The 12,155-nt window shown below is 39.1% G+C and overlaps 1 protein-coding gene across 4 annotated transcripts in view; it reads right to left on the reverse strand.

Annotated features, from left to right (window-relative positions):
* Window positions 1-215: 215 nt before the first annotated feature.
* acsl6 (acyl-CoA synthetase long chain family member 6) overlaps window positions 216-12,155 on the reverse strand; it is a 37,428-nt gene continuing 25,488 nt past the window's right edge. For all 4 annotated transcript variants that reach the window (XM_055051389.1, XM_055051390.1, XM_055051388.1 and 1 more), the window contains 10 exons: window positions 8,357-8,491; window positions 5,965-6,099; window positions 4,591-4,686; window positions 4,243-4,315; window positions 3,043-3,131; window positions 2,787-2,903; window positions 2,546-2,689; window positions 2,326-2,427; window positions 2,173-2,244; window positions 216-1,833 (listed from right to left, as the gene is read on the reverse strand). In XM_055051389.1, the coding sequence (XP_054907364.1) occupies window positions 1,693-1,833; window positions 2,173-2,244; window positions 2,326-2,427; window positions 2,546-2,689; window positions 2,787-2,903; window positions 3,043-3,131; window positions 4,243-4,315; window positions 4,591-4,686; window positions 5,965-6,099; window positions 8,357-8,491 (1,104 nt within the window). In that variant the 3' untranslated portion in view covers window positions 216-1,692. The remainder of the gene's footprint in view (window positions 1,834-2,172; window positions 2,245-2,325; window positions 2,428-2,545; window positions 2,690-2,786; window positions 2,904-3,042; window positions 3,132-4,242; window positions 4,316-4,590; window positions 4,687-5,964; window positions 6,100-8,356; window positions 8,492-12,155) is intronic.

Below are 12,155 nucleotides of genomic sequence, written 5' to 3' on the forward strand. Positions count from 1 at the left end.
AGTAACAAGCTTGTTTTATAAATTGTATGTATAAAGAAATTGATTAGGAAAAATGTTTCTTTTGCCTCAATGTTATTTATTTGAATTCATTTCATTTTGATCTTCAAATTGTCAAAATTTCCACATAACTTCATATTAAATGATCATTGGATTGTTTCCCTGACAGATGAAAAGCAAACCTTTCATAGCAGAGAAAAACAACAGACACATTTAAAATCATTCCAGGATATCTTTAATTTCACTGCCCTGCTCCTGTTGCCCTGCCCTCCCTCATCCCTTTTGCAGCGATGAATTATTACAAGGATATGGTGCTGATTCCATTGTACATCAGAATACATAAATAATTTAAGTACAATTTTCCTACAACACGCAAAAAAGAGAGAACAAAAACAAAAAGTCATTCAAAACGGTTGATTTTAATAAATATGCTTACATCTACCTGTCCTCATTTATGTACATCCACTTTGTTTATGCTTTGGGACAGTAATAAACTTTAAAAGCGAATGCATTACTACTATTTGTAAACCCTTCAAACAAAACAAATGTACCCTACATTTAAAAGTTGTTTGTTCTGTTAACTCTCCATTGCTCTGAGCGGAGTTTCGTAACCCAGCCTCATGTTAAAACCATTTGCGTTGAAAGCCAAATGGTCACAGCATTGCATGGCAAACTGCATGCTTTGCCCTAATCCCTGGTTTTGCATTCATTCATTCATTCATTTTTTGTTTGTACCAGACCTATTCTTTGTGCAGAAAAGAATAAAAAATAAAGCAGCGGCTGCAGCAGCTGAGACGACAGCTTCATCAGGGCCAGTTCCTTACATTGAACAAAGTGCATGCATGCTGAATGTCTGGCCACAGTCGTGAAGTGATGACTCTCCCTGCAATGAATGAGTTAAAAACAGATTTTCAATTGGGTAAATGCTCCGCACCAAGCTGAGCAGAGGTTTGCAGAAAGGTGGATTTACATTAGTCTTGTTTCTCACTTTTAGAAATCTCTTGCAGCTACTCTACACACAATTACAAACTTGTGGTCACACAGTTGTTGTCTGTCTGGCTGATTGAAGCTGGAGGGAGGGGAGCAGAGTGACAGGAAATGATGATCAGGTCAATGTTGAGGTGTTTTTTTCTGCTTCTGGGATCCTAGCAGTGATTTGTTTGGATCAATAGCTGGTAGCAGTGTTGGTAAGTTTAATGTCCCTAATTTAAAGCCAACATAACAAAAGACAGCATGAAACATATGTAAAAACACACATTGTCATAAATATTTCTTTTGCATGTACTGTTTCAGATTAAATATGCTGTTCTATGCTTCCCTCTAGTGGACGATTCAGTGTTAGACACTGACTTGCTTCTTTAGTTTTGATTGGTTTTTAACGTGACAAATTAATGCCACAAGGGAAACTGCGACCAATTATCCCAGAATAAAAGTTAAACAACAACTGCTTGAGCATAAAACTGAATTTATCTATGCAGTAAATATGAGAAATAAATATGACAATGTGCACCGTCTTCCCTTTTAGCTTTTATTACATTGTTCTGAACAGCCATTTCAGATCTTCCACATTTGGGACAGTTTTGGTTTACTTTCCCAAAGCATGTTCTGGCTGATGAGGTGCAGTATTGTCCCACTGCAGGTAGAAACAGATCTTTGTGTCAGGATGCTCAAAGGAAAACGCGGTCATGATGGCCTTCACATGGAGATGCTCCTGTAGAGGTCGTCGATCTTGTTCTTGAAGAACTCCTTCAGCTCGGGTCGCTTGGCCTTTAGCGTCGGGGTCAGGAGGCCGTTCTCGATGGAGAACATCTCATTGTGGATGTAGATGTTCTTCACCTTTGGAAAATGGAAACGACAGGTTTGAGATTGATTGAAAAATGGAATTTGTTAGGATGTTAACCAAGAAGCAAGCCTGCTGGGAACTGGTGGAATACCAGTGTCACTGGACCCAGTTTGACGTCAACACGGACTGAAAAACCCAGTTCCAATAACATCTTCATGCTGAACTTAAATGTGCAGCTTCCAGTCTACCACCCGGACAAAGGATTAATGAGTTTCTGTCCTGTAATTGCAAACTTTAATCTGGTTTTTTGCTTTTTGCAGAGAAAAATCTTTGCAGGTTTCAAATAATTTTGGAGTTTGTTTGTTTATTGCTAACATGTGGAAATGTTTTACCTGCTCAAATGATAGAAGCCCATTGTCTTTGCCCAGACACACCAAATCTTCAAGGATAGCCTTCTTCAATTCCTGGTAACAGAATGCAAAAGTGTTGCATTTAGATTAGTTGTAGAATCATTTAGAATGAATGTCTGCAGAAGTTTTACCTACCGTGTTTTTACAAAGGTCCTTGTAAGTTCCCAGAATGCCTTTCTTCTTGGCCCACTCAGGCATCACTTCAGGGTCAGGAACCACGATTCCCACCAAACAGGACTGAAAGAAGCAGTCACAACATCAATCCAAGAGATTAAGAAAAAAACAGCCAAAGGATTCTAGAGGAGAAGCTACAAATGAAACTTTGTGAATTTGATAGGAAGGTTTGACGTCGTACCTGCAGACTGTCGCCGTGAACATAGAGCTGCGCCACAGGTGGACTCCTGATGTAGATGTTCTCGATCTTCTCAGGGGAGATGTACTCGCCCTGTGCCAGCTTGAAGATGTGTTTTTTCCTGTCGATGATCTTCAGCGTGCCGTTCTACACCAGACCACATAGCGAACAGAACCTCAACACATTTTGGAGCGTCTCTGTGTGATGCAGCTGCACAGCCTGGTGTTAGATTTATGTGACTTACAGGTAACCATTTGCCGATGTCTCCGGTGTGGAGCCAACCATCTGCGTCCAGCGTCTCGGCCGTTCTCTCTGGGTCTTTGAGGTAGCCTTTGAACACGTTTGGTCCCTTCACACAGACCTGAAAGAGTTCAGATGGAAAACTTATTCAACTTAAAAAGCAGTCAGTGACCTGAGTAATTGAAATAAAACCTTACGTACGATTCAAATAACCTGTTTGTTATGTTGTTATTCTGAGAGGGAAAAAATACTTTGCTTACTTCTCCCTCTCCTTTAGATGCAAAGTAGTTCTTTTCAGGAACATCCACCAGTTTAATGAGGTTACATGGCAGCGGAGCCCCAACATGACCTAGAAATCAGGAGAAGAAAATATGTTAGGTGAATTTTATAGCAAAAAATATATATATTTGGAAACTGAACAGCAGGGGGCAATGTTACACTGCCTTTATACTTGTTTTGTGCAGCGGTTGAGGCTCTAAACATGTTGAAGTGCAGATGTTTGTAAAAGTTATATAATCCTTTTCATGGCACGACTGCAGAAACCTTTAATTAAACTATACTTTGAAGCAGCTACATGTTCTTGTATAAAATGTTTAATTGTTCAGACAACCTGTTGCAGCAAAAAAAAATTATATATATTTTTAGTTTTCAACCCAAAAGTCATCCGAGGAGTTATTAGATAAATATATAAATTGAATCTCCTGTCACATATCAATACTGTGCATTATCTAAGCCTCACCTGTCACAGTTTATGTATGATTCAGCAACACAAAACGTCTAAAAAGAGTTTTAAAATCCTAATTGAGAAGTTGAAAATTAATGACAAACTCAACATTTCTTTTCCAGCTCAGAAATATTAAAATTTAAAATGTCTTATTATATGCAGCGTCAATAAGGCCAATGTATTTACTATACAGTTAGAACGCAATCTCAAATCAATGGCAGATATGTTGGCTGGTTTTAGTTGTACATGAAACTGCACAGCAGTTATTTCTGTTATCATGACAAAGATAATTTGTGCACCACAATAGACCATAATGGAGGCAATCATAGCCGCTTCTGGTCCTCTGTAGATGTGGGAAACCACCTGGGAAAACAGGCTGAGCGGCTCTTTAATCTCCACTGGACGCATCAGGCCCCTCCCTCTCCCTCTCTTTAGAAAAACGGAAATAGACCTCCTTACTCTTCAATACCCATTCCCTCTCATTTTTCCCCAGCCGTAAATCATCTACTTGGAGCAGAGGAGATACCGTGAGAGTGTCTGAGATGTTACGCCACAGCGACGCCCACGCAATCCTCACTGTCAGAGTGGAAGTCAAAGCAGCTCACAGAGCCACAGCAGAGTTCATATAAAGACCTTCTTCCAGCTTTTCACATTGATTACTGGTCACTGTCATCACCTTTTGACCTCTGGTTGGAGGAAACAGTTCATTGGTTTGAGTTTAGCGGCGAGGCCTCACCTGAGGTCCAGTCTCCAGGTGTGGTGTAGGTACAGCCAGCTGTGCACTCTGTTTGTCCGTATGCTTCGTAAACCTACACAGGAACATGGGAAATGCTGAGAAAAGGGAAGTGGAAACTGTCTTCCTGTTGTTCTACAGTTTAGAATAAAGTGTTTGTGGATGATTGATGTTGTCGTGGTAAACAGTTTGGGTCAGCTTGTGATGGAGAAACCTTCTTCTTTCTTCTTCCTTTTGATAAATGTGACCACTTCCTGCACCTTTATGTCCTCCATATTCTTTAACTATGCTGGACTGGTTCAGTTAATGTAAATATGCATGGCATGTGTTGTTTGTGAGGGTGTGTCTGACCTGGCAACCCAGAGCTGCTCTGAGGAAACTCAGGACGCTGGGCGAGGTAGGAGCCGCTCCTGTGATGATCATCCTGAGCCTTCCTCCCAGGCTGGCCTGAACCAAAATGGAGAACATTAATGAGACTCAGCAATCTTAGCCGTGTTTGCACTGCAAAACCACCAAGTCCCACCAAGTGCTTTTTATCTAGCTTTTACCACAAATGCACTTGAAAAAAGACAAAACTAACTTACAAGTAACTTTTGTTTGTAATTCCTTAATACTGACAGATTTATGATGAGACACTTTCCCCAGATTAAAAGTGAAATAATCTGCCATTGGAACTAGAAAGTTTTTGTCAATATTTAGGAATTATTGGCTTCAAATAAAGTTTATTTCTAACTGAAAAGTTACTTATAAGTTAGTTTGTCTAACTTAATTTCAAGTGTATTAAGATATTTGCTGTAGAAACTGGACAAAAATACTTGGTGAGATTTTGTGTTTTTTCAGTGTGTAATATAATTTTTAGACAAAAATTTTGGATACTTGCTACAAAACAACACCAGTTTATCTCTCAACGAAACAGATTCAAGTTTCAAAATCCAACTATTTAAAAAAACCATCAGTACCGTCCTGTTAGCCATTTCGAGAAGACCTGCCTAATTAGAATGCCATGTTCTCATGTCTTTCCCATTTTCAATAGAGGTCACAGGCCTTTTCTAACAGGTTTTCTTCAATGACTGAACTGTATTTAGCTCCATCTGCCTTTCTTTGCAGACGGAGCATGATGCTGCCACTGCCAGAGTGTCTTCAGTCAGAGGCGTCTTCAAATTCACTGTAATACAGCAGACTGCTACAGCAGCCATCACGAGCCATAAGAACCTGAATTAATATAAGTTACATTTAATTTCTGTTTGGGATGAATAAAGTGTCTTTGAATGTGAATGTTTACACTGCTGATGGAAAACTGAACGTCCTCAATAACTAATTAGAAGTTAATCAACAATCTGATTAACCTTAAAAAGTAAAATTAAGTCACTAATTGAGGAACTTTCTTCATAGACAAAAAAATTACCTTTTCAAAAATGTTCCATTTTGAAAAGATGTTACTGGGATAAGAATATGGAGGGTACAGTTCAAACATGTTTCCTTTCTGGGTGCCACTCTAAAACTGAAACAACTTCAGGGAACTGTTTCAGGGGAAGGTTTGTGGGTTGCAGAGCCGTAAGGAATCTGTGTTTTTATGCCAGTTTCATTCTTACTCTCTGGACGAGATTAGCCACATGTTGGGATAGAGACAGAGCTTCTGCATTGTGCTTAGGGGAATCAAACTATATTTGAGGTGAGAGTGACGAGGAATGCCTGATTTCATCTCGTCCCAATAAGATTATTTACCTGAATCTTACTGAAGAAGAATTTGTCCCAGATGCTGTCACTGCGAATGATGCCTCTGCTGACTTCGGCCCCTTTTCTCTTGGCAGCAAAGTTGAGCAGCCAGCGTTTCACCGGGGTGTCTGCCTGGCTGAAAATCTGAAAATAAAAAACACATATTTTCAGCTGGGCGAAGCCTGGCTGTTTGTTTCTCCACTGGTTCAAACAGCACTAATAGAGTTGAAAAGATGTTAATGGCATAAGAGATTTATTTATTTTTACAATTTCTGAAACCAATTTCTGAGTGTTCAGGAAAATGTTTCCTCTACACCTAGATGAACTCAAAGTGTAGAACGCTACACGTTGTGGAAATCAATTGAATTACATTTTCATTGAGTACAAAAACAATAGAAATATGACTTTACTCAATTTCAGAATCAGATAAATTCTTTGTTTATTCCAGAGCGAAATGAAATGTTGTAACTTGTCATGCATGCATCTTCAAAGTGTTGCTGTCGATGGTGGAAGCATCTCTGGAAGCAGTCAGTTTTGCAGCAAATCTGAAGTGGCCTCTGACTGAAGGCAGTTGCTGACATGATGTGATGGGAAGCAGAGATAATATTCAATAGGAACATGTCAGTCACTTATGGCCATAACTGTTGGCTACTTGTTACAGCCCCTGGCCTCTTGGATCTGTGCAGGGGTTTGTTATGCAGGTTCAGCTGTGATGGCTCATCTCCTGATTGGCTACCTGGAGGCTGCAGGAACTACACCCATTGGACCAGAAGAGAACTGCAAGCCACCAGATGTTAATGAGACTCACCTGGTTCTATAAAAGGCTCCTGAAATAATTTCCTCAGGGGGACAGCTTGTAGGAGGAGGTTTTGCTCCGCTGTTCTCCACCTTTGATTGTAATTGTCTTTGACAATTTTGTGAATATTTTGGTTGTTTGTTCTGCTAGAGCAGGTTGACTTTGATTTGGTTGACAACACAAGCTAGAAGCTAGTATTTAGGAGTCTTGCTGCTCCCTTAGTGTGTTTGTTCTTTTTTTCATTTTCTTTTTGGTTTATTTGAGTTACTTTAGGCTGACCTGTTTGGGCATTTTGTGATTTACTTCGCACTTAACCTTTCTTAATGCTGTCAGCCCCTTTCTTTTGTTTTAATTGGATTAAGTTGTATTGTGTCTTGGTTTTGTGAGAACTTTGTTTCTTTTTGTAATAAATCACCTTTTTATTTATCCCTCCTATTCTCTGGACATTTTTTATGTTACCGCCCTGAACCCCTAGACCAATAGGGGCGTAACACTACTGTTATGGCCAACGTTCATTTGTTGATTCTAGTTTCATTATTCTTCTGTGTTCCTTCACCTCTTTCTTAAACTGACTTTAGTTCAGTCCTTTCTCAGTGATTCTAGTTGACTGTTTCTTTCTATTGTCTAGTTATTTAAAGTTCCTCTAATTTTCTCTGTTTCTCATGTCTCGTCATTCGTTAGTGTTAGATTCATTTCCCATCTCCTTGTGCCACTTTCTCTCTCTCCCCTCACACCTGCAGTCAGGTATCCACTCATTCCAGGTCCATTATTCCAGCATTCACTGTCGCAGAACTCCCCTCACTTCTCAGTGGATCCTCCTGTAACTTCCTGCCATCTTTTCTTCTGGATTCCTGCTTTTTTGCTCTGCTCTGGTTTCCTGTGTTCCCCATTTTTTGCTCTTAATTTTTCCACCCAGTGCATTTGGATTTACTTTAAAACCAAACACTATGACAGATACAAGCTTTTAGGCTGTTTTCGTCCCTCTGTGTATAATTTTTTAACCCTTAGGCGTCCCTGGACTTCTTTTAACATGTCTGATTTGTGATGGCATCGTGGCAAACAAATCGGATTCATTTTCATGCTAATAATTTTATAAAATTGTTTTTCTTGAACTATTTTTACATCAGTTTAAGAAATGTACAGCATACATTGTCATTCTAAATAACAAAAAACATTTGTTGTGAATGTTTGTAGGTTTCACAATGAAAAAATAAAATTTTTTCCAACTCTGATTTTATGTTTTTATGTGACTGAAGGTCTAATATGGAATGACACAAAGTTCCACTTATGGAACTTTGTGAAGTTCCATAGGTGGAACTTCACAAAGTTCAGGTTGTGCTGCAGAAACATTATCAGGCAATATTAATGGTTTCAACTGAGAAATATATAAAGATAGAATAAAAATTTGTCAAAAACGACCCTCTGATGTCAGAGGGTTAACTAATTAATTTTTTCCAACTTATTAAACTGAACAGATAAAGCAAGGCGACAGAATTGGAATAACATATAACAAATTGAAAAAAAAAAAGATTTGAATAGAATTGTGTCAGCTTATTTGTTTGCCTCCAGCTTTAAAAAATGCCTTTCCGTGTTTGTTCACCTCACCCTGTCGTACATGCGGTTGAGCAGCCGAGGCACCACGGGGAAAATGGTTGGCCGAAGGACCTTCATGTCGTCGGGCAGAAGCCGGATGTCTCCCTGGTAGAAGCCGATCCGACCGCCGTGGCAGTAGACCACGTTCTGCACCGTTGGACAAGACAAACACAGTTATCCTAAAGTTCAGGTGTCTGTTATTCAAATCCTGTAGTGCAAAAAGTGTAAAACAAATATCACAGAAAAAGAAGATCAAATGAGTTTAGAGTATTCACATTATCTACTGGTTAAGTTACTTCTGAAAAATCTTGGCTGCATTTAGCAGTATAGTGCAATTTGCTTCTTTGTGTTCAGTATATCACTTGAAATAACACTAAATTACTTTAAAGCATTTATTTTAGGTGTTGATTTTCATTTGTACTGGGTTTCATTTAGCAGTACAAACCATGTAAAATTACAAATTTAGTAAAAAGTTTGAAAAGAAGAAAGAAGTATTTTTCCTTCCAATTTAAAATAATTTGCTTCTTTTGTGTTGGCTCTATCACATAATATAACACTAAAAGCTTTTATTTTGTGTCTGTAATGTGAGAAGTTTGAAAAACCCCGAAGGGACCTCTCTACTTCTGATAAACCTACTTGGACATTCACACGGATGCCAGTTTGTGCTACTGTCATCACAGTCGTTGTAAATGTCATGGCTTTGATTACCACACTCACAAGTTTCTTGACATTTTGTCAAAAGAGGAAGCTAAACACGCTGTTTCAGTTGTGTTATCGCTTTATGTGGATAAAGCATGCTGCTGCGTTAATGTAACTATTATTGTAAATCTAAGTCACAGTGAGGAACTTTTGTACACTTGGAATTTTTATGAGTATTCTAACCAACCAAGTGTCCTAGTTCTCAGAGCCCACTTTTTATGATGTAAAATCAAGAATTTTTTAAGCTTCTCATTATGTTGTTATGTCATTACCTCCTCAAAACCAAACCAGGAGAGTCGCTCTGATTCCGTCATGCACGTTTGAGGAATCACTGAATCTCTTATTGCAACCAATAAGAGATTCAGGGTTTTTCTCAATACTTGTTCCCACAAAGTGCCTCCAGCCTCGCAGAGCTCAGCTCCTCAAGACTAGCGGCAGCAGCAATAAGCAAACAACATCTGAAGAACTACTTGTCAGTCCAATGTGGTTTAAACTGCTTAATGGATAAAAAGTGTTGTGAGGCTATAGCTGCAGAATGTAACTTTTAAAAGAATATGCTTTTTACATATTTGTTGAAACTGCTAACATGCGTAATAATCTGTGAAAAAAATCTTTTTTTTTTCTATCATGAGCAGTGCTACATGAGATTGTGACTGACAGTGCTAAGACCTGCCTCCTGGCTCTGATTGGTTGCTTCTTGTTAGCACTGGGAGCACTGGGAGAAGGCAGCGGAGATCTGTTGTCAGTTTATCTGTTTGATCTGTTTATCTGATTTTATAAAAGTTACAAGTTACAACTTTAAGTTCATTTACAGTACATTTCAGCATCAATGCAATTCAAAATGCTTTACAATACAAAGACATTACACAGCCACTAATTATGGAAGCGCCTAAGTTTCTTAAAGAGACAGAGGCCTAATTTCAAGGTGTCAAATTATGATGCTGGATATCAATAGCATTTTTACAACAATTGGAAGCAACACAGTTCTTTGATTGTGCTACAAAATGGCGCTGTGTCCCGACCCTTTAATTCAGGTGTGTTTACCATTGTCATTGTCATTGTAACCTTTAAGAATCGTCAACCTGCTGCAACAATCTGGCATCAGGCAACCAAACAAAGAGGGTTTTCCCTTTGTTTGGTTGAACATGAAAAGCACACTTTTTTTGGAACACAACAATACTGTAATGCTGCATAACTTCTCAAGCCATTTTAAGATAGTATGGGAAACGCACTCTGACAGGCAGCAACTCAAATTTGCAGCATAGGAAGTCAGTCAGTATTTCCAGCTGATGCTTTTTATTTCCAACTTTATGCACACAAAGCTAATCCCTAACACAGGAATATAGGTTTATTTGAAATACTTGTTCTATTTATTAACAATTTAAACTTTGGTTTCTGTCAAATGATAATAAATGGCTTTCATCCGGCTTCTCGGGACGTCTGAGGGCAGAGAACTGAGCAACGCTGCATGTTTTTGTGACATTGCTGAAGTCGCTTTATCGTGTGACCCGAAATACAGATCTCTGGGGAAGTTAGGTGGTTTCCTGTGTCTGGGTCTCATGCCTGTGACAACACTCCTGTGCAGCCTGCCTGCATACTAACCTCAGCCACATGCTACACAAATTGACATACTCATAAATAACACACACACACACACACACACACACCTTTATATTTCCAACAAAAGTGGCATCTTGGATTGACACAAGACAAAAGCAAATTCCCTTAATCTCAAGGTAAAATTAAAACCGGATAACAGGAAAGGTAATGCAACCTGGTTTTAAGCTGTAAATGTAAATAGATTATGTCTGGGTGTTCAACCAGTTGCTAAGAGTCCACATGCAAATTGAGGAATGTTGACCAGCAAGCAGCCTCAGGTGTCTCTTAAAGCCTGTTTTTCTATTTTTGAGGTCTGTCTGTTTGCCATCAGCAGTCGTGTATCTGAGATGTCAACATCTCAGATAAAAACGTCAACGCTAAACAGCAAAGAGTAAAAGACATTTTTTGTCTGGAAGTGGTCGGCTTACTGTAATCAGCAGAGCTTTTCAAAACAACTCTGCTAAACCAGCTAGGTTTTTTTTAACAGGTAATAACCATGCATTAAATGCGACGGCAGCTGAACAAAGCAGCATGTGCTCTGTACAGGATGTGGGTCATTTGTTAAGGTCTTATTATAAGAGAGCAAGACCTCAAATTGCAGTCACGCCTCAAAAAATGCATGTCTGCCTTCTTTACCCAGCTAAAACCACTACAATGGATGAAAACCTCAGAGGTTTGTTGGAAAACATTTTAAACAAATAACATAATGAAGACAAAGGAACACAGCAGTCTGGTGAGGAGTAAAGCTGTGGAGAAATTTTAGGAAAGTGAGTTTACATAACAAGCTTGTTCAAGCTTTTTTTTATCTCACAGAGATCCATTTAATTCAACAGCCAAAAATGTAAAAAGGATGGTACAACTGTAAATTTACCAAGTCAAATAAACTCTGGAGAAGCAGCAGAAATCCACAGATCAGGTGGAAAAATCTGTAGAAAACTACTTCTAACATCTTTCTTTTATTTAAAATGAGCAAGAACAAAACTATAAGAAGCCCCATACACCAGAAAGAGAAAACACCAAATACATGGAAGAAGATACTTTGACTCATGTGTATATCAAGTGCAAACAAAGTGTAACTTTTCATCAAACTTGTAAAACCTGGTTATGTGTGGATGGAGTTAAGTGTAAAGCCATACGACAAAAACCTGTTAGGAAGCTGCAAAAAACTGAAGACTGGGATGGCAACACTGGGGTGTGATCCTGGTCAAGTTATCTACAGCAAAACAGGAGGACTGGATGAACAGGTGTAAGATTCACCCTGCGCTTCAAGTTTCATGCGTTTGCACTTTGAAAGCACACGATGGTGCGTCACACCAAACGCATTTTGTGCAGCTGGTTTATATTCAGTCTATGTCGAGGGCACGTCAAAATTCCTCTAGCCATTGTTTTCCGTTGTCAAAAGTGTTGGATGCGTCTGATGTGTCAAATCGCACCATGCTCAACGGACCGCAATGGGCTCTTGGCGTGGCGCCACATAGACGAGCAGCAGTTTTATGTTTCTCATAGCTGCTTA

This window comes from Poeciliopsis prolifica, unplaced genomic scaffold (assembly GCF_027474105.1).
Source record: "Poeciliopsis prolifica strain line A6 unplaced genomic scaffold, Auburn_PproV2 SCAFFOLD033, whole genome shotgun sequence".
Classification (NCBI taxonomy): domain Eukaryota; kingdom Metazoa; phylum Chordata; class Actinopteri; order Cyprinodontiformes; family Poeciliidae; genus Poeciliopsis; species Poeciliopsis prolifica.